The sequence below is a fragment of the Otolemur garnettii genome, unplaced genomic scaffold (assembly GCF_000181295.1).
Source record: "Otolemur garnettii isolate 467f Iridium unplaced genomic scaffold, OtoGar3 scaffold00155, whole genome shotgun sequence".
Lineage (NCBI taxonomy): Eukaryota > Metazoa > Chordata > Mammalia > Primates > Galagidae > Otolemur > Otolemur garnettii.
The window spans coordinates 2,603,564-2,627,346 of record NW_003852550.1 but is presented as its reverse complement, the minus strand read 5'-3'; the positions used below and the strand labels follow the sequence as shown (position 1 = coordinate 2,627,346).

Below are 23,783 nucleotides of genomic sequence, written 5' to 3'. Positions count from 1 at the left end.
AATAAATAATTTTAGCACTATGTTCAAACTATTGCTTTGGCAATGGGAATTAAAATATATATTCTACAAGGGTACATGTTAAATTTACTAAGTGTAGAGTATAAGTGTCTTAACAAAGTAACTAGGAAAATGCGGTGAAGGCTATGTTAACCAGTTTGATGAAAATATTTCAAATGGTATATAAACCAAGCACATTGTACCCCATGATTACACTAATGTACACAGCTATGATTTAATTAAAAATATATATATTCACTATTAAAAATTTTAATTAACACATATCCATAACAATTACATATATATGTATAAAATATTAGAACCTCTATAGTCAACCACCTGCCTACATTGACTACCTCCTAATTTTCATAGATTAGACATGCACCACATGTATGAATTAGTACAGTAGGTCTAGTTCCTTATGTTGACTATGTTGACTAGTTTGTTATAGTCCCTTAGGTGAACAACTTATAGAGGTTCTACTGTATATGCATGGTATATTTGATGTTTTGATACAAGCATACAATGTGTAATATCAAATCAAGCAAATTGAGATATCCATCACCTCAAACATTTATCATTTCTTTGTGTTAGGAACATTCCAATTCCATTATTTTAATTATTTTGAAATATACTATAAATTATTGTTAACTATAGTTGCCTTATTGTGCTATCAAACACTGGATCTTCTTTCCTTTTTTTTTTTTTAGGTTTCAATATTTTATTCATGTTTTATTTTAGGTGATATTAATTGCAGCATTTGAAGGGGAGGATCTAATTCCACACGAAGTGGAAGAATCTAAAATATGCCCATTAAATTGCTAAAAGATAAATTGAGTGGTAAGAATACCACAGAAGGGCTCGGCACCTATAGCTCAACCGGCTAAGGCGCCAGCCACGTACACCCAAGGTGGCGGGTTCGAATCCCCAGCCCGGACCCGCCAAACAACAATGACGGCTGCAACCAGAAAATAGCCGGGCGTTGTGGCAGGCGCCTGTGGTCCCAGCTACTTGGGAGGCAGAGGCAGGAGACTCGCTTGAGCCCAGGAGTTGGAGGTTGCTGTGAGCTGTAATGCCACGGCACTCTACCCAGGGGGACAGCTTGAGGCTCTGTTTCAAAAAAAAAAAAAAAAAAAAGAATACCACAGAAGTCTAATTTAGATTCTGAGTGTTGTCACCATGTGATCACAATCACACAGACTTCCCAGCTTATACATGGGGATCCTAGAAGCTATTTCATACTCTGGTGAAAGGGAAAAAAACCACAACACAAGAAGGAATTAATCTACCCTCTCAACTCCAAAATGGCACAAAAGAAACAGCTACTACAGCCTGCAGACCTTTTGGTGTAAAAGAGGTGATAATGGACTGAGGTGGGAATAAGTCATGAATATCCGTCTATGAAGAAGCCCAAGTGCCCATTGATCCATGAATGGATCAATAAATCGTGGTATATATGTACCATGGAATATTATGCAGCCTTAAAGAAAGATGGAGACTATCTCCTTCATGTTTACATGGATGGAGCAAGAACATATTCTTCTTAGCAAAGTATCTCAGGAATGGAAGAAAAACTATCCAATGTATTCATCTCTACTATGAAACTAGTTTATGGCTTTCATACAAAAGCTATAGCCCAATTATAGCCCAAGAATATGGGGACAGGGGAGAGAGGGAGGAGAGGGGAGGGGTGAAAATGGGTGGAGGGAGGGTGACTGGTGGGACCACACCTATGGTCCATCTTACAAGGGTACATGCGAATCTTTCCAAATGCAGAATATAAATGTCTTAACACAATAAAAAAAAAGTCCCTTTCAGGTGAGTTTTACACACCATTGAGCAATGAGCCTCTCATCAATTAGGGTTAGGAAACCAAGGTTCAATTCTCAGGAAGTCACAATTTCATTCATTTACTCAGTATGAATTTACAAAGTGCCTACACATATCAGCTTCTACTTGCAGCCATTTCTAGATAAAAAAGAAACCTGGCATCTCTAAAGAAGCCACCAAGTTCCCCTCAAGTCTACAGCTGAGAAGACCTTTTTTGGAATGAAGTTTCATCTGTACCTCTAAAAGGTTAACACCTTCAAGCTGAATCATCTTTAACCTGGAAGTCCAACATGATATTGAGCAATACTTGCATCCCAGACATACAACATTAAAAGATTACTCTAAATTCTGAAGTTAGCTATGCTGCAAAATAGTTTAAAATTAAACAAGTGTACAGTATTCATTTATGCTTGAAATTCCAGTCTTGTGGCCACCGGCATTGACATTCTTACCATCCAGCAGAGCTGACACTGTCAGTTTGATACCCGGCTTTAAGGTCTGAATGTATCCTAAACCTTATCAGGCTGGAGCTGTTCACTTTAGCCAAGAAGCAGGCATCAGGGTCAATTTGGTACTTGGTAGCTATTCCAAAGTCAGTGTTACTGTTTCCTGCTGTCCAGGAGAGACTGACAGCGGTCTCCAACTTCTTGTTCACTTTCTGGTAGATGGAGCCACCAAACTCTGTCCTGTCATTCACATTAGTGTGAAGCTGGAATTCATCCATCTTGTAGCCAACTGCAAGGTTGCTCTCGGTCACTTGGGACTTTGCAGTTCCAAAATTCATCTAGTAGCCCGCCAGTCAGCCAGCCCTCATAACCCAGAACCAGAGCACCACGATCGAAGGCCTAGCAATGTCAAAGTCCACGTCGCAGCCCAGGTTGATGTGCTCTCGCTTGTACCCTATCTTGATTTTAGCATTTTTCCCCCAGGGTTAGCTGAGAAGAATGAACTGAAGGTCAGCTTCAGTCCACAGGCAAGCTGATCTTCCACGGTAATCTTGGTGCCCAGCATGTTGTGGGTGTTCCATTTCTCCATAAACATTAAAGCCATATTGGGTCCATCTGTACTTGGTTTCCAGACTGCCTGTCACTTTGGTGGTCTCAGTATTGGCTGAGCCTGAGCTTGTAAATTCCAATCCATTCTCAGATTTTGTTTTCAAATCAATTTATTAAGCCAAATCTGTAGCCCTTAGGGGAAGAAATCCCTGGCAGACTTGCTGAGATCAGCATACCTGGGAGACACAGTCATCTTCTCAGAGGTGGCGGCAGTGGGTTTGGCATCAGCTACAGTGGGGTCTGTGGTGCAAAGGAACTAAGAGGGGCAACCCATGAGGGTAGATCTTATTTCTTATATCTAATTATATTTTTGTACCCATAAGTGATGCCCATTTTATCCTCCCCTCCATACTACTCATTGTAACCTCGGATAACCAAGATTCTACTGTCTACCATGGTGAGTTCAATTTTTCATAACTTCCACATATGAGTGAGAATATGAAATAAATAGTTGTCTTTCTGTGTTTCACTTCAAATTCATTCTTTTATAGATCCATATTCTCTTGCCCAGAATCATATGCTGAAAAGACTATTCTTTCCCTCTTTAAAAATTGCCTTAGTTGGCTGGGTGTGGTGGCTCATGCCTGTAATGGTATTACTTTGGGAGGCTAAGGCAGGAGGATCACTGTGGCCAGGAATTTGAGACTGACTTGGGCAACACAGCAACACTGGACAAAAAATAAAATCATTATCTAGGTGTAATGTATAGACCTGTGGTCCTAGCTACTTGGGAGGCTGAACCAGGAGGATGACATGATGCCAGAAGTTTGAGGTTGCAGTGAGCTAAGATAGTGCCACCATGCTGTAGCCTGAGTGACAGAATGAGATTCTGTCTCTAAAAAAATTGTCTTAGTATATTTGCTAAAAATTGGTTGGCCAAAAAAGTATGAATTTATTGCTGGAATGTAATCTATTTTATTGATCTCTACATCTACACATAACAGTATCATAATCTTGATTATTGTAGTTCTGTAGTAAGTTTTAAAATACGGAAGAGTGAGTGCTCCATATCTGCTCTTTTCAAGATTTCTTTGACTATGCTGTGTTCCTTGCACTTCCATGTGAATTTTAGGATATACTTGTTAATCTCAGAAAAAAAGCCATCAGGAATTATGACTGCACTGAATCTGTAGTATGTGCATATGATTAGATTTTCAGAAGGTGTAATGAGGGCTAGAATCGTTATGCCACATTAAAAGAATATTACAGATTCATACAATTCCACTGAGTCATTAAATTTAAGAGTTGGGACTGAAATCTTAGACATCGTCGACTTCAGTCCCACTTTCAATATAAAGAAATAATATGTATAGAGTGTTTTATAATTTTTCAAGTACTATTTCTTTTCTTTTTTTACAAAGTGTTTTTTTTAATATCAATAAGGCCTTGTAATAACTCTGTACTAAATGTAAGATATCTTAAATCTAAGATGGAAAATGATAAAAACTCTAGAAGAAAGTGTGGGAAACACTCTTAATAATATAGGCCTTAGGGAAAGGTTTTATGAAGAAGACTTCATAGGCAATTGCAGCAGCATCAAGAATAAACAAATGGGACCTGATCAAGCTCAAAAGCCTCTGAACAGCTAAGGACACAATGAGCAAAGCAAACAGAACCTTAAGAATGGGAGAAGATATTCTCATGTTATAAATCTGAAAAGGGGCAAGTAACCAGAACCTACAGAGAACTCAAGTAAATCAAGAAGAAAAGATCAAACAACCCAATTAATTACTGGACAAGAATAATGAACAGAACCTTCTCCAAAGAAGACAGAAGAAAGGCCAACAAACATATGAAAAAATGTTCATTGTCCCTAATCATAAGAGAAATACAAATCAAAACCACCTTGAGATATCACCTAAGACCAGGGAGAAGAGCTCATATCACAGAATCCGAAATCTACAGATATTGGCAAGGATAAAGAGAGAATAAAACACCTATACACTGTTGGTGGGACTGCAAATAAATGTAGTCTTTTTGGAAAGAAATATGGAGAATCCTCAAAGAGCTAAAAGTAGACCTTATATTTAGATCCCACAATCCCATTACTCAGTATCTACACAGGAGGAAAAAAAAATCATTTAACTATAAGGACATGTGGATTTGAATATTAATAGCACCTTAATTCACAATCATAAAGATGTAGAAACAACCAAAGTGCCCATCAACCCATGAATGGGTTAATAAACTGTGGTATATGTGTATCATGGAATACTATTCAGCCTTAAAAAAAGACAAAGACTTTACATCTTTTGTACTTTCCTGGATGGACCTGAAGAACATTCTCCTTACTAGTATCTTAAGAATGGAAAAACAACCATTCCATGTACTCAATACTAATTCAAAACTAGGAGATGAACAACTACAAGCCCACACAAGAGAAAAAAAATTAAATTCAAGAAGGGGGAGAAGGGGCTCAGTAAACTCCAACCTCACAAGTATAATATAGAGGTATATTTCACGCCTCCCGACTGAAGGATTCAACCACAACTCAGATTTTTCCTAACAAATGCAAACACTGTAACCTAATTGTATATACCCCTATATTAATCTGAAAAAAGGTAGGATATCTCTTCTTATATCCATTTTAGTGAAAGATAACGAAGATACAGAAGAACTAAGTGACTTAATAAGGTCATTTATACAGACCCAGGGCTCAAACTTCTACCAACTGACTCCCTGTGCAAGCGTTTTGAGTATACATAAATTGTGTCATTTGTAAAACAAACTACTGAGCTGATCTTTTACCATATCCGTACTTCTGAACAATTCAGTAATTATAGATCTTTCTCTTATTCTTATCATTATCCAATAATACTATTATGTTTTCTTGAAACTTTTCTTCTCCTCTTTATAATATAGGCATTCTTTAGTTTACACGGTAATGTAGGACTATAAATATGAAATGTAAGCCAAAACTATGTAGGCGGCTTTAATAATTAATGGGGAAAATTATCATTATCCCATGACCTTTAACATTTTTTGTAAAAACATTAAAATCTCTCTTAATATCAGCTATACATGTACAGGGGAATAAATAATAGTAAAACTAATATTTTGACACTCATTTTAGAAACATTGTGAGAGTACTTTATTCCTTTGTAAAAATCTTACCAAGTGTAGTTTAAACAATGTCTCCCTTCTCATCATATAACTTATAATATGGAGCACACCTCTTTTCTAAGCCTTGGCACAGAAATTGTCAGTGTTTTCTAAATTTTGGTCAGTTTCTAACATTTTAACCTTTATACTTTCAAACCTGTAAAATATCTGCAAGAGTTCCTTTAAGGTGAAGATCTTTTTTATGGTGACACTTCTTCTGTGAGACTGTCATCTTTTCACCCAGTGTCACTTTCTTCATTTATGTTGACCATTTTTTTTTTTTTTTGAGACAGAGTCTCACTCTATTGTCCCAGACAAGAGTACCATGGCATCAGCCTAGCTCATAGCAAACTCAAACATCTGGGCTCAAGTGATCCTCCTGCCTCCTGAGTAGCTGAGACTTACAGGCATCTGCCAAATGTCTGGCTCATTTTTAGTAGAGACAGGGTCTTACTCTTGCTCAGGCTGGTCTAGAACTCCTGAGCTCAAGTTATCCTCTCGCCTTGGCCTCCTAGAATGCTCAGATTACAGGCAGGAGCCACCATACCCAGCCCAAGTTAAGATCTACCTTTACTAAGTTCCTTGGCTAAGTATCCAGAGTCTCTCAAATGGTGGCAGTATCTACATTGCTATGGTTGGCTATTTCTTCTATAGCTAGATTTACTTTACATTCAAATCTTACATCCAGTGTTATTACTTTGCGTTGTTTTTATTGCACTTTCTTCTTTGTTGGCCAGTTTTATCTTTTGGTTATCCATTTTTGTAAAATGTCTGATTGGTTTAGCAGTAGGAGACAAGGAGACACACAATTATTTGCTTTGCTGGCAGTGCACAAACTAATCACTAGTAGCATTTGAAGGAAGTGAAATGATGGTTCACTGATCATGATGCATATCTATTATTTATGTGGTGATTTACGGACTGCAGAGCTAATATACTATAGTAACTAATACCTAAATCATATTATTGTGGATCGGTGTTACTGAACTAAGTCACGGTAACTGTGCCAATTTTCCATGCAAAGCAAGAATCACTGTTGCCAAATAGAAATCAGCTGTAAAACCTTATTTTTTCAATATGTCACTATTCTAAAACATAGCAATACCATCCGAAAGAAACAATAGGCTACTTTACAATATTTTCTCATTTTACCAATTCTGTAAGTGTCCAAATTTAGGGGAGAATTTCCTTTGTGAACTATACTTGTAGGGCACACAGAAAAACTAAAAGTTAAGTCATGGTAGTGGTACATCTGTAGCTATAGTTACCCAGGAGCTGAGGGTAGGAATACTACTTCTTCCTAGGGGTTCAAGCCTAGCCTAGGCAACAAAGTAAGACTCATATCTATAAAGAAAAGAAGAGAAAAAAAAAAGAAAAGGAAAGGAAAGAAAAGAGAAAAATTTAAAGACTCTTGCTTGAAGAGTTGAATATATCTTGGGACATTTTACCAATTGAAACATATTCTTTTGCCACCATCTATTATAAATTCAGATGACTTATAAAATTCACTCAGTCCAGAAAAAAATATGCATGAATAAATTCGGAAATTTTCATAAAATGGAATTTTAAATCAGAGAGTGAAGAATGGAGTGTATAACAAATTGAATTGGGTCAACTGGATATTTATTTAGAAAAAAAAGTCCCTCACTTCACACAATGCATAAAAAAATTCATATGGATTAAAGATGAAAATTTATTATAAAGAATGGAACCATGAAAATACTGTAAGAAACATGTAAATTTAGCCAGATGTGGTGGCTCACTTATGTGAATCCTAGTATCCTCAGAGGCCAAGGTAGGAGGATCACTTGAGCTCAGGATTTCAAGACCAGCCTGAGTAAGAGTGAGACCTTGTCTCTGTTGAAAAAAGAAAAATTAACAGGGCTGATCTTCAGATGTTTAAGTTTTCTTTAAAAAAAAAAAAAATTAGGCCAGGCACGATGGCTCACACTTATAATCCTAGCACTCTGGGAGGCCAAAGCAGGTGGACAGCTTGAGCTCACAGGTTTGAGACCAGCCTGAGCAAAAAGCAAGACTCTGTCTCTACAAAAAATAGAAAGACTGAGGCAAAAGGATTGCTTGCACCTAAGAGTTGGAGGTTACTGTGAGCTATGATGCCAATGCACTCTACCCTGGACGACAGCTTAAGACTGTGTCTCAGAAAAAACAAATAAACAAACAAAAACCATTTTAATCCAAAACCCTATAAGCCAGGCCTCAAACTTCCCTTACCTCTTCTTCTTTTTCCACACTCAATTGACAAATTTCCTATTTCAGGAAAAAAAAAAAAAATATATATATATATATATATAATCAGAAAACTAAGCTCTGATCTTTCTCATTAAACCTGCTCTTTCCAAAATCCTTTCTATTTCAGTATGTAATAACTCTACTTTTCTAGGTGCTCAGGATAAAAACTTTGGTGTCATCCTTGACATCTCTTTTCCGCTCATGTTCCATAAGAAAATGTTCCTGGCTTGACTTACACAATATATTCCATCTAACCACGGCCACTACTGTGATCCAAGCCACGAACACCTCTAACCTGTATTATTTAAGTGTCATCATAACTGGTCCCCCTGCTTTCACCCTTGTTCCTTTATGATCTACTTCTTAAACAGGAATTGTTATATTTCTTAAAATTAATTTACAATAATTTTACCCTTTCCATTCATTCTCCTTTTTGCTTGGAAGTAAAAACCCTTACTATGATTATAAGGCCCTAGATCAGGGTTGGGGGACCTGAGACCACATGTGGCCTTCTAGGTGTGGCCTTGAAGTGTGGCCTTTTGATTGAATCTAAATTTTACAGAAAACATCTTTCATTTTTATTAACATATTTTGTTCATCTTTTTTTTTTAATGTGATAGTTATATTTCCTTATTTATTTTTTTTGAGACAGAGTCTCACTTTGTCACCTTCAATAGAGTATGTGGTGTCATAGCTCACAGCAACCTCAAACTCTTGGGCTCTAGCAATCCTCTTGTGTTAACCTCCCATGTACTTGGGACTACAGGTACCTGCCACAACACTCAGCTATTTTTTAGGGATGAGGTTTCGCTCTAGCTCAGGCTGGTCTGAAACTCCTGAGCTCAGGCAATCCACCCATCTCAGCCTCCCAGAGTCCTGGGATTACAGGAATGAGCCACCACACCCAGCTTAGTATTTATATTTAATCAAATTATTTAAATGATTAGACAGATTAATTTACATTAAAAAACTTATCTATTTTTAAAATCTTCATATCTTATTTCATTTTATAGCTAAAACTGGTAAAGGCTATGTTTTTAAAAATGTTTTGTATAATTGTTGAATTTTATTTTTACTCCATAATAAAAGATATATTTAGTTTTCTTTTTCCTTTTTACTTTCTAAATTTCAAATTAATATGAGGGTACAAATTTTTAGGTTACATTGTTTTCAATTCTAAGGTAAAATTCAACTTATAGTTGAACCCTTCACCCAGGGGACATACTTAACACCCCCACAGTGTACACATTAGGTGAGATCCTGCCAATCATCCTCCCTCCTCCCTCCAATGGCCCTTTCTCCTGTTCCTTCTCCTCTCTCTGCTTCCCCTCCCCCTTGCTAGAATATATTTGTGTTTCATTATTCGTGTGGACGTGTACTTGCCTATAATTGGTTTCATATTAGTATTGAGTACACTGGATATTGTTTTTTTTTTTTCCATTCTAGAGATACTTTACTAAGAAGAATGTGTTTCAATTCCATCCAAGTAAACATTAAAGAAATAAAGTCTCCATCTTTTCTCATGGCACCATCTCTGAATGGTACTCCATGGTATACATATACAATAGTTTGTTTATCTATTCCTGGGTTGATGGGTATTTGGGTTGCTTCCATGACTTGGTGATTGTGAATTGAACTGCAATAAACATTCTAGTGCAAATGTCCTTGTGGTAAAATGTTTTTTGTTTTTCTAGATATATACAGATAGCCTTCAGAATGGGAGAAGATTTTTGCATATTACAAATCTGACAAATGGCTGATAACTAGAATCTACAGAGAACACAAATTAATCAAAAAGAAAAGAGCAAGCAATCCCATATATGAGTGGGCAAGAGACTTGAACAGAAACTTCTCTGAAGAAGACAGATGAATGGCCAACAAACACATAAAAAATGCTCATTGTACCTAATCATCAGAGAAATGCAAATCAAAACCACTCTGAGATATCACCTAACCCCAGTGAGAATAGTGCATATAATAAAGGTTCCAAATCTGCGGATGCTGGTGTGGATGTGGAGAGAATGGAACACTTCTACACTGCTGGTGGGACTGCAAACTAATATATCCTCTATGGAAAGAAGTATGGAGAATCTTAAAGAACTAAAAGTTGACGTTGCATTTGATCCCACAATTCCCTTATTAAGTATCTTCCCAGAAAAACAAAAATAATTTTATGTTTTTAAAATAAAGTATTAAAAATACCAAAGAATAAAGTTTCAATGAAATAATCCTCCCAGATTGCCTGGAATAATTAGAACATTAATAAGCAATAAGGGCTAAATGGACAGCTGCTACACTCATGATTTAATTCTAACTTCACACACCTGACTGGCGCCACTACTATATGAGGCTGGTTGGCAAGAGTTTATGGGTGTTGAATATGCCTGTCTGTTAATCAGCTTTTGACAACAATGCACTGTGATTCTGTTTGAAGTGAAGTATGTGAATAGTTACACAGTTCGCCAGTATTAATTTTTAATTCTGTCTGATTAACAGCTCATGAGGTCAAAGAGGACCAAGAGAATGATAAAGGAAGAAAACAGATTTTTTTAAAAATTTTTGCAGTTTTTGGCTGGGGCTGGGTTTGAACCCGCCACCTCAAGCATATGGGGCTGGCACCCTACCCTTTGAACCACAGGCGCATCCCCAGATTTTTTTTTTTTTTTTGAGACAGAGAGTGTCTTGCTCTGTCGCCAGGCTAGATAGAGTGCAGTGGCATCTGCCTAACTCACAGCAATCTCAAACTCCAGAGTTCAAGTGATCCTCCTACCTCAGCCTCCTGAGTTGCTGGGACTACAGGTACCCACCACAAACCCTGGCTAATTTTTCTAACGTTTTAGTAGAGATGGGGTCTTGCTCTTGCTCAGGCTGGTCTTGAATTTGTGAGTTCAAAGTATTCACCACCTTGGCCTCCCAGAGTGCTAGGATCACAGGCATAAGCCACTATGCCCAGCCAGCAAACAGATTTTTTAATGAGGACTAAGAATTGCCATAATATCTTGTTTCTGCTAAAGATCAGATGGTTGCTTGCTTTGTGATACTGCAATATCAACATTAAAGAAATTCAATGTTCATCAGCATTATAACACTCTGAAGTACCACAAATATTTTAAATTGAAGGTAGAGACGTGAAAGGTTGTATTACCGAAATTAAAATGTGAAAAGCAAAAGCAAGAACAATTGTTTCAAGCAGCAATAAGATATGGAAATAATGCCACTGAAACAACCTATATACTCAGGGAAAAAGGAAAGTCATTCAGTGATGTAGTAATTGTGAAATAATGCATTGGCAAAGTTGGAGGATGCTTAGACCGCAATAACATTTAAAAGTACAAACAATTGCCTCTTTCAAGGAGAACCATAACTGGCAGCATGATTAGCCTTCAATTTAATGTATTCAACAATACGATATGTGGCAAAAAATACAAGCATTTTGAAAAAGCTCCTTTTTCTCAAAATAGTTCTTCAAGAGGAAATTCTGGATGAACATTTTCTACAGTTAACAAAGGTCACTGATAAGCAGGCAGGTGATATATGCAAATCATAGGAAGAATACACAGCTATTATATATCTATTAATTGGAAAATACAATGACTTTGAGAATGATGACATCACTCAAATTAGCATTTCAGCCTCAATTAGTCGATATCACCATGCACCTAAAGAACTACAGATGGAATTGATTGAACTTTTAGTGGATGTCATTTTAATGTCATGTTTGATGGTAAGAAAGAGCCAGTTGAAAAATGGAAAAATGCAGTAGAATAGCCATGCCTTTGGCAACGTGCCCCCAAAATGCTGTTTTGCTTTTTAACCACTTACTGCTGTGAATCTACATTCTCCCACCTAACCCAAATCAAAATGCTCTTAAAGTTACAAATGACTGATACCCATCTAGAAGATCAACTGAAATGGTGGAGCTCCACAATTCAACCAAATATTCAAATACTTTCCAACAAAAAAAAAAACAGATACAACAAAGTCATTAAAAGGTTAGCTATCATTAAAATTAACTAATAATTTTCATTTTTTAAATTATTAAGTACATAGATTTTTACAAAGCAATGTACATTTAAGGGGTATCTAATTGAAGTTTCTTGATGTGTCCTTATTTGATTATAGCTAAATTAATGACTTTCAACATGAAAAGTTTCCCCACATCTGCTCTGGATAATCTGTCCCCCATTACCAACATGATCTCATCTCCTACTTAGTTTCACCTCGTTCATTCTAGTTAGTCCACGCTGGCCACAGTTATGTTCCTCAAACATTTCATATATGCACCACCTCAGGATCTTTGCGTGACTCATTCCTTTACTACAGTGAGGTCACTATTCAATTATTATCAGAGAGACTTTCATATACTATCTTGGTTCAAAATGTAACCAGACTCAGAAATTCCTATCCCCAAACCTCACTTTAATTTTTGTCATAAGATTTATTACCTTGTTGAAACACATTATAGACTTACTTATTTTGTTTATTGTATGTCTCTTTGGCTAGATATAAACTCCATGTATGCAGTAAGTTTGTCTGATGCATACTCTAGCACTTAAACAGTACCTGGCCCTTCATATGCACTCAATGTATTTTTTTAATGGATAAATGAATACAAAATTCACCTGTTAAAAACTTTAAATATCTATAGGATGACGTACACAGTAAACAACATGATAAGCTAAATAATGGATTGGAAGAAAATTATTTGTAACATTTGTAACAGACAGTGGATGCGTCTTCACTACTTTTACAAATTAGTAGAAAATATATAACCAAATCTCCTTTAAAAATGAGGCAAAATACAGGCAATTTACAGAAGAGATGAAAACATATAAGTTCACTTGTAATCAGGAAAATTCAAACATAAACAATAATGATACACTACTTTTTACCCATTAGATTGGTAAAATTCGATAAATTGATAACACCCAATATTTGCAAAATGAGGATAAAATAAAAAATGTCTTCTACTAATCATGAGAGTATAAAGGAGGAGAGTTATTTAATAGAAAAAATTGGCAGTAACTATCAGTATTAACAAGGCATAGAGCAATGCTGGATTTCAGCAACTCTGTTCAGAATTTATTTCATGGTGATAGTTACCAAAGACTTTTAATATATGTATGTAAGATACAGAAAAGAATCTTCAGTGCAACATATGTATGTGATCGATCATAAAACTATAGACATAACGTCAGCATTCATAATAGATTGTTTATGGTAAACCCACACAAAAAATACCATATTATTATGAAAAATAATGAGGCATATATTGATAGGCTGATAAAAAGAGTGTGCAAGATATACCAAGTGATGATAGCTAGATACAAAGCAAATGTATAGTATGATTTCATATGTGTAAACAAAAATATAAGAAGACACCTACATTTGGAAGAGGCAGCCTCATTTATTTCATGTACTAATAGTTAAAGGAAAAATACTTCTAATTTTAATTGTAATACACTTTTCATTGAAAGATGCACTCCAATATCAGATATTTTGAATGTAAAAATGAGTCTTAAAATTAATGGGACATCGTGTGCAAATGCATATAAATGTATGCATTCAGAAGCCTTCCCTGGAAGAATAGATGAGAAATAGGTAAATGTTTACTCTGGAAAAGAATAACTGGAAATTTGGAGTTTATGAACATACAGAAGTAAGGCTTCTCGGTTTACATCTTTTCTTACTGATTGCATTTTAAAATCAAGTTCATATGTTACTAGTATAAAAACTTAAAAAAGAAAAGAATTTAAATGTAGTTAGCCTTTGACTCAGCAATTTCACTTTAAGGAATCTACACAGTATAGAAACTTATACATGTGTCCACAGTTATAACATATAATGAAAAAGAAAATTATCTAAGATATATTGAAGAAAGAAAGAAAATGATATAAGTAATAAAGCAAAGTACAGAATAGCATGTATACAATGACTCTACATATATACACTGCATGAAAAACTCAAAATTCTACATGACTATATGTAAATGTATTGAACAAAAGATTCAAATTTATATCCCAACTATTGACAGTGAGATTCCATGGGGAAGGGAATGAAAAAAGAGGGTGGGACATGAAGGAGATTTTCACTTTTACTCTTTGCATGTCTCTGTTATTATTGTTTTAAGCATGTGTTTATGTATTACTGGTAAAATAAATATAGCAGAAAAATTAAGATTCAATTCACTAAACTTTCCATTGTTAAACTGAGAATAATAAGCAGAAACTTCTCTTGATTATCTTTTACAATAAGCTGGTCAACTAGATAAACTAAAGTCTTTTGTATACTATGAAAAGGAAATTATTTTAAAATATAATTCAGTATATTCTTATTTCAGTGGAAATTTTCACTAATTTTATGCAAGTTGAGTACCATAATTCCTTTTGTATTACTCTTTAGGTATGCAGTTTGACTGCATGCTCTAGGGAGTTACTATATTTGACATGGAACTAAGCAGTTGTCAGTAAATTCCTGTTGAGTCCAATGAGTTTAAAACAAGTTCTAAATTTGATCAGTTGAGAAATACTACCAAATTTTTCACACTGACTAGGAGAGTAACAGCAAATGTAAAGCATATTCAGAGAACTACCTCAGATATACAGTTAAGAATACTACTATACTTTCATCAAGTGTCTGTTACATTACTTTCTAACTCTATTCAAATAAGTGAATAATATTAGGACAAAGAACAACAACTTCATCACTAAAAAAGGAACACCAAAACCAGGCAAAACTATGCCTTTGGTTTATTAAAACATAATCAGAGATTAAGATAAAGGAAAAATAAAGAAACCAGAAAGGTTCTTCCCTTTTATTTGGACTTTGTGCAAACCTGAAAATGTATCTTCTTATAATCTATGAGAAAAGAGTAAGAACACATCTCTTACCCAGAATATAACACATCATATACCACATCAGTGTGTTTAATGAAAAAGAGAAACCAGCAGAGTGTTCAGAAAAAGTCACATCTGGTCAGGCATATGCCTACAGTAAGGTTACCTTTGGGCCAGGAGGACCTGGAAGACCAATGCCAGAAACACCGGGATCACCTTTGTCTCCTTTCTGTCCAGGTAATCCTGGGGAGCCAGCTTGTCCAGGAACTCCAGGAGGTCCAGGGGGTCCTTCCACACCCTGAGGACCTGTTAAAATGTGTAATATGTCATATTTTACAAAAAATTCTTCACTCATGGCATATCTAAGATGTATATGACTTTAAAACAGCTGGGCGATGTGGCAGGTGCCTATAGTCCCAGCTACTTGGGAGGCTGAGGCAAGAGAATCACTTGAGCCCAGGAGTCTGAGGTTGCTGTGAGCTGTGATACCATGGCACTCTACCGAGGGCAACAAAGTGAGACTCTGTCTCCATAAAAAAAAAATAAATAAATAAGGTGCATGTGACCAAGCCAAAACATAAAAAGCTCTGCAAATTTTGAGTTATATAAGAATAAGCTTCACAACCAATATTATAAAAAACGCCTATTTTTTACAGATGTTTAAATAAAAGGGTTGTAGCTGGAGAAAAAAATATGATGGTAAATTATAACTTTTAAAGTTTATAAAGCTCTGTCCCTTAATTCCCATTCCCACTGATTTCTTTAGATATTGACTTAGTCGGAGTCTATCAGACTCTTTTCTGATAAAAAGATAGCGAGCAACCTTCTATTAATGGGACTAAATATTTGAGATATTTTCATTACTCACCTGGAAAACCCATATCACCTATGTGTCCTTTAAGTCCAGGAGGTCCTGTAAGTCCTGGCTGCCCAGGGAGACCAGGGTTACCCTCAGGACCTAGAAAAGTTAAATTGTTAAAATGAAGAAAAGTCAACAATACTGGGGTTGTCTGGTTTCTTGGAATGTGTAGTATTTAAATGCAAGTATGGCATTGGATGATTGAATCTTAACATATTATTAAGGTCCACAGATGTACTGAGCATAAAACAAGCAAGAGGTATCTAAGAAATCTCTTCAGGAACATATTACAATATAACCATAGTAATAGAGGTCTCCAAAAGACCCCCATTTTTCTAACAAATGATACAATTTTACCAGGACACCTTGTTTCTTGTCCTAAAACAATTCCAATTACCTGAAGCCCTATTTACTATATGTATATAACTACTCTTACTATATTTTCACAGATAAATCCAATAGGCTTGTTTTTAAAAGATTCAGAAATTATTTTCTACTATAGAGTTTGATTACGTGAGATTAGGAGGAGAAAAAGTGGTAAGCTGTCATGAAATAACCCTAGTACATTAGGCTAGGAAGAGATAAGAATTGATGGAGAGGTACTAGACCTCAACCCCAATCGGCATAGTAGCTTTGTTTGCACATTTTCCCTAGCATGTAGGTGCTTGAGCTCTGTGATTTTGCCTAGATATTTTCCAATGACCAATGTGTTGTCTTTTTTTTTTTTTTTGCAGTTCTTGCCCAGGGTTGGGTTTGAGCCTGTATATAGGCTCCTTTGAGCCACAGACACCGCCCGTCCCTCACATGTTTAAAATGTCTTTTAAACATTTTTAAAATTTTTTCTTTCACGCTGACTTCCACCTTGGAAAAGAGAATGCAGATGTAAGAGAGAGAGAGGAATAGAATCTCTCTTTCCAAACTGTATGTATTTATGATGTTTTGATATATGCATACATTGTCAATGATTAAATAAAGATAAGCAACATAAAAAAAAGAATCTCTCTTTCCAAATATATTAAGACAGTGTGATGTGGAGTCTCTCCAGTGAATAACTGAATTAAAGGATTATATAACAATGAAGATCAGTTGCTCTTTATTTTCTCAGAGGTCAAACTAAGAGAAAATGGAAAAAAGAAAATGAAAAATAAGTAAAAATAATTTTATTAGGAATAAGAAAAAAACCATGTTGACTGTAGGATGATTAATGCTGTAATCAAGTACCAAAGGAGATTGTAAAAATTTTCATTGCTAGAAATTCTTAAAAATAGAATCAATAGTCATTGGCTTTACATGATTTAATCATTGACTAATCTGAAGGAAAAAAAACTGGAAAAGGTGAATTTTTTGAGTTCTTACCAGATAATTGTCTTATTTGTATATGTTACAGTATATATGAAAAAACATAGAATTTTACTTGGATAATACTTCTGATTCTGTGTATATCCTGATGCCATAAAAAAGAAACTAAATGAACAAGTCAAAATATACTATAAAACTGCTCTGTTGAAATGAAAACAACTTTGCCAAAAGTAAGCTCCCTATATCAGTAGCTTTCCAAGTATATGTAGTATTATCATTACCAGATCAAAAGCATCATCAAACATGATAAATACATAATTACAGTAGAACCTCTGTAAGTTGACTCCAAAGGAACTGTGACAAACAGGTCAACATACAGAGGTGGTTAACTTAAGGAACTAAACCTACTGTACTGACACATATATATGTTGTGTGTCTGGTCTATAAAAATTAGGTCCACTGGCTTGGCTTCTGTGGCTCAAGTAGCTAAGGCACCAGCCACATACACCTAAGGTGGCAGGTTCAAATCCAGCCTGGGCTCGCGAAACAACAACGACGGCTGTAAAAAAAATAGCCAGGCATTGTGGCGGGCGCCTGTGGTCCCAGCTACTTGGGAGGCTGAGGCAGGAGACTCGCTTGAGCCCAGGAGTTGTAGGTTGCTGTGAGCTATGATGCCACAGCACTCTACCCAGGGGGACAGCTTGAGGCTCTGTCTCAAAAAAAAAAAAGAAAATTAGGTCAACTTAAGGAGGTGGGCAATGTAAAGAGGTGATCAGCTAGGAAGGTTCTACTGTACTTTTGCAAGATTCAGGGTAAGCCGTCCAATTGCTACAAAATGGCCTATCACACTTACCTGATGGGCCTGGTAAGCCAGGCTGTCCACTCAGTCCAGGCTGCCCTGGGTCTCCAGGCAAACCCTGGTCACCTTTTGGCCCCGGAACTCCAGGAATACCTAACAAGGATGAGAAGAGATAAGTTAGTCTGGTATCATTAATCCATTAAATAAATTTGGCAAAGCAAGCTACTCAGGTCTTAAACTATAAGTGAACCAGAAGAACGAGCGATGTTCTAATATAGTAAGAACCATTAGCACTGGACTCATATTAAAGTCTTTCACTTTTTATTTACTTAACAACAAGAAATTCAGAGCACTCAATAATCAACTCAATTTCCTCTTTGGGCCTCAGTTTCTAACAATGTAGAACAAATAAATTAGGACAAATAATCTCTAGGCTATCTCTTAGATTCTGACTATATTTAATAACTATAATAGAGGTCAAATACAGTTTATTGTCCCTATTACACAGAAAGCACAGTTGGCAGAAAAAGATTTCTGAGGGGTAAGCCAAGTTAGACATCTCATTTTAGCAATCATAAAAAAAAATTAGGAGGCTCTCCCTATTTTGTGACTATGCACAAAACTGCAATATCTTAAATCCCTTTTTAAGGAAAAAATCCTACTGAATCCTGCTCATAGAGAAACTTATAACATTTGTGTATACACACATACACTAATGTGCACACACAGACTAACATTAATGTTTGAGACACAAAAAGAGCCACAGAATTTATTATAAGCTGCAAATATACAGTTTTAAAGTTTTATATTATTTAAAAGACTATTCTATACATGTTGTGTTATAAGTGTTTATATAATACAATGATTCATGTCTACCCATATTTTATGATGTCTTGTTATTAACATATATTTTACACCTTATTTGCTTCTAATAAAATAACTATAATAACACAGTTAATCCTACCTACTTTCAATTGCTTCCCCCAGGACTGAGCTTGCCTGTTCATAGTCTAATACAACTTTATTCTGTGAAGGTTGAATAACAGTCAACTGCATTTAAAAGTCAAGTATTACATGGATACAAATATACTTCAGTGCAAAAACATGCTATGCATTCCCATCTGATTTCAAGGGGAAAAAAAATTAAAAAGGACCTGCAAATTTCCTAAACACTGAAATTTCCAAGTCTTTAAGCCTTCCTATCTATCTCTACCACATCCTACACTACCTTCTGGAATGCTTGAAGGTGACTGCCTAAAGCTATTTTAAAACCTCATACTTCATGACAAGTAAACTAAAATAAAATATTCAGAAGTTGATCAGCAGACATTGGAGACTCAGAGGTTTAGGGGGTGTAAGGGAGGTGGATGATGAAAAAGTACTTAATGGGTACAGTATACATTACTCAGGTGATGGATATACTCAAAGTCCAGATTTCACCACTGTGCAATATATCCTTGTAACAGACTTGCACTTTTATCCCTTACATTTATACAAATAAAAAAGTTGATGGATGAAACAGTGTGAATCAAGTGAAAAATAACATTCATTAAGAAAATTTGATGCATCTAAGTGCTTTTTGTTAGTGAATTCAGTATTGCAAGTCGCTTTCCATGTTATTTAACAATTAAACTTCAGATATACCAGAAAGTATTCATAAATAAATGCATCTACTCACCTGGTAAACCAGGTTCTCCCTTCTCTCCTTTTGAGCCCACTAAACCTGGATCCATTGGTCCTGGAGGGCCTGGAAGGCCAGGCTCTCCTTTACTACCTTTTTCTCCTGCAGGACCAGGAAATCCTGGCTGACCCTGTAAGCCACTGTCACCTAAAATCAACGTATGTATGAAAGACATAGGAGATCAGTTTTATCCATCCAGGATTAGTGCACATAAAGATTATTCATATGTTTCATAATTGGGTAGGGCATTGGCCACCTAAAACATTTACACTATTTAGTTATTGTCTATGAATTACTTGGGTGCATACATAATTTTATACTCAAATTGATAATCCCTCTTTCTTCTGGAATTCTTTAAAAATGATAAGACTGACTGCAAAAAAAAAAAGCATAACCTCTATATTTTCTTATTTTGAGCTAAGTATTTACTATATTTTATGGTATCCAAGATAAGCATGTTACCAAATTGAAAACAAGAACTATTTAAATGCCATGTCACATAGAAATAAAATGCAGCTAAGCACTGCTCATTTTAAAGCAGTCAAACCAAAAAGAAAACATTCTCTACTGATAGAAAGCAATGGTTAATTTTCTTTCTCACATGCATCTGGCAGCAAACTCTGAACATTACCTTTAAGACCAGGAACACCACTCCTGCCAGGAATGCCCAAAGGTCCTGGTGGGCCTGGAGGTCCCATCATACCCATTTCACCTTTAGCACCTTTGAAGAATATCAAGAAGTAAATTTTGCCTTTCTTTGACTTCGGAAACATAAAAAGTTTTAAGATGCTAAGTGGAAAACTACTAAGGGTTAGGGAAAAGGCACTGTTAAGTTTTACCTCTTTTCACCTGTTGTGACCTTAGTGTCCACTATTGCTGATACCCATGAAAGAGACTCATTCAGGTAGCTAACCTCCAAAGATAGACCCCCCAGTGAACCATATTTCCCAGTATACACACCTATATATAGCCCCCTTTCCTGAAATTTGGGCTGAATCTGTGCCTCATCACTGAAAAATGATTCTGTGTGACTCTCAAAGCTAGATCTTAAGAAGTCTTGCTAGGCTCGGCGCCCATAGTACAGTGGTTAGGACGCCAGCCACATACACTACGGCTGGCGGGTTCAAACCCAGACTGGGCGAGGTACACAGCAATGACAACCGCAACAAAAATAGCCAAGCATTGTGGCAGGCACCTGTAGTCCTTGGGAGGCTGAGGCAAGAGAACCATTTAAGTCCAAGAGTTTGAGGTTGCAATGAGCTATGATGCCATAGCACTGTACCAAGGGTGACAAGATGAGACTGTCTCAAAAAAAAAAAAAAAAAAAAAAGAGTCTTGCTGATTCTACCTGGGGTTCCAGGTAGAACACTCATCTTTGGCTTTTGAGATTCTCTCTACTGAAAGCTGGCTGCCATGGAAAGAGAGCAACTCCCCTGATACTAATATCATGTGAGGAGACCAAGCCATTTTAAGAGACACCATGAATGATAAGATGTTATGTGATTCAAGCCCTAACCATTCCACTTGGGGTCATATGGGTTAGAAATAAATGACCCAGTCAAGTCATCCCTTCATTTCTGACCCACAAAACTGTGAGCAAAAAACAAACAAAAAAAAAGGTTAATTTAAATCATTAAATTTTGGAGTTGTTTGTTACACAGTAATATATTACTAGAACTCCACAGAGAAAGTGTAGTACAAAGAGTGAAGTAAGTTTCCTACAATCAGAAACATTTATACACTATTCCTTAAGGGATAGTGTCAAACCAAAAAAGTGCAACATCAGAATGATCCACTAGAGTTATGTTAGTTTTAATTTTATTAGTCCAAATCAAGAAAATCTTTAAACAAATTACCTGGAAATCCAGAGGCACCATCCTTTCCTGGGAGTCCTGGTGATCCTGGAGGTCCTATTGGACCAGGTGATCCAGGGATCCCTGGACTGCCTCTCTCACCAGGGGGTCCTGGAACATCAAACCCAGGAGGCCCTGGATTCCCTTTCTCTCCTGGTAGTCCATGTAAACCTAGTTAATATAATATCAATATTAATAAATGGCACAGCTTTAAAAGATGTATCTGGTTATTTTTCTAGGAAACAAGTGATAGAATCCTGTGTTCACCAAACCTAAGAGGGAGTTAAAGCTACTTTTGGCATCGTGTACATAAAATGACTGAAAATTCAAGCCTTAGGGTTTTCGAGCATATTTCTGCAAGGCAGTGCTTCTCATTATTTCTGGTAAAGGATTAATCTTTTCTTAATTCCTAATTCAACCATGGACTAATTTTTTAAAAATAAAATGTAACAAAAATTACTAAAGGTGAAATAAAAAATCAAAGACATACAAAATAAAAGCCTGCTTTTTTGGGTTATGATATTGAATTGAACAAATATAATTACACTATTAAATTGCTATAAAAGTCTCTAAATGCCTATTCTCAATTTTTGCCCTAATTCCATTGCAGAGTAATAACAGTTTATGATTTGACACTCGTCCACTGACCACAATTGAGCTTGCATTGTTCTACCGTATTATAAATTATTAGTAAACCTATGATCCCTAAAAATTATTAATTACTGAATGTCAGAAATTTAATTTAACTTTGACTTTATTTTGGCTTTGTTTTACATGTTGTTTTAATAATGAATTACTGTTTTTGTTATTAACTTTGTTCCTCATTATTCCAACCAGGATTTTAGAAGGGGGGAAAATGATACTACAAAAATATTCAACCCTTTGTTATTTCTGTAAGACTGAACAACTCCAAGAAGAAAGTGGTTAAAAACATTATGTTTATGGGAAAAGAATTACACTAAAAATGTTGTGCAAGTTTCCACTCCAAAGCCTCCCAGCTGTGAGACTATGTGAGTTATTGAAGGTTGTTGATTCTCATCTGCTGAATGGGAATAATGCTGTAACTGACTAGTAGTTGGGGGCTAAGCCAGATGATCATTCCAAGTGTCCCTTTAATAATACAAGCTATCTTTACTGTTCAAGATTCATTGCTGATCATTTTTATAGAGAGCAAGATGCTCAGATTTTAAGATCTGTTTGAGGTCATATTCCAGCATGCCCTTCAGCTCATAAAATTCACCTTGAAGATTACAGAATTCCACTAAGTTGGCACAGTCGTGATGGTTCCAATGCTGCCATTTCATAGTAAAAGACTATAAAAAGGAAAGAGATTTTACGCTATTATATATGTGAAATATAATATAATACCTAATAATGAGCACTATTATAGCTCTATTTGTATCACTACCTATTGTTATATTTTCAATATAAATAATTTGTCATTTGAAGTATGCTCCAAGAAAATAGTTCTACAAAATAAGAGAAAGAAATCAAAAACTTAAATCTGGAGAAATCTTGTTAGTTTTCCATGTTTAAAACTTTAAGATACGGCTTTTGAGAATGAACAGCAGTACCTGGTACTTCAGGTAAACCTGAAGTTTGGGGCAAAGAATTATGGTTCAGCAGCAAGTTGAGCCACCCAAGTAGAAGTGAGGTGCAAAAGATTCATTGGGTTAGTAAACAAAACCAAGCATGTAAGATTAGAACATAAAACTGTACAAATAAAAGCTATGAGACTTTGAGTCACTGTTATCACATACTAGGAACAAGTAAAGGAACTTATTTTAGGCATTTCTTAAGATGTTTATATATAGATAGTCTATTAGTGAAATGTATTTGCCAAGGAAGACACAATAATATATTTACACATACAAAAAATATTTTTGGTGAAGATCAGCTTTACATTCTTGTTTATTTCTGACCTTTGTATTGCTTTAAATAATTGTTATGGAATTTAAAGGTTAGTTAGAATTTAAAAATTAATTATATTTTATACTGTAACAGGTTAAGTATAGATAAATCATTATTTTTGAGTGGATGCTATGAGCAAACAACTTACATGTACTAGGCAAGGATTTCTTTCTTTATTGTTATTAGTAGTAGTAGTAACAGACATTATACTGTACTTTTCAAAGCATAGATCTTTTCCATTAATACTGTCAGGAATAGGCATCCTGGTAAGATCCAGGATGAAAAAAGTCAATATAAATTCAAATGTTCTA

The 23,783-nt window shown here is 35.7% G+C and overlaps 1 protein-coding gene and 1 pseudogene across 2 annotated transcripts in view; both read right to left on the bottom strand.

Annotated features, from left to right (window-relative positions):
• The window catches only part of COL4A5 (collagen type IV alpha 5 chain), a 285,432-nt gene that overhangs the window by 68,208 nt on the left and 193,441 nt on the right, over nt 1-23,783 (bottom strand). For both annotated transcript variants that reach the window (XM_003799734.3, XM_003799735.3), the window contains exons 31-36: nt 21,565-21,732; nt 20,340-20,429; nt 19,706-19,855; nt 18,082-18,180; nt 15,939-16,028; nt 15,237-15,376 (exon numbers count right to left, since the gene is read on the bottom strand). In XM_003799734.3, coding sequence (XP_003799782.1) covers nt 15,237-15,376; nt 15,939-16,028; nt 18,082-18,180; nt 19,706-19,855; nt 20,340-20,429; nt 21,565-21,732 — 737 coding nt within the window. The remainder of the gene's footprint in view (nt 1-15,236; nt 15,377-15,938; nt 16,029-18,081; nt 18,181-19,705; nt 19,856-20,339; nt 20,430-21,564; nt 21,733-23,783) is intronic.
• Nucleotides 2,209-3,075, bottom strand: LOC105888008 (annotated as a pseudogene).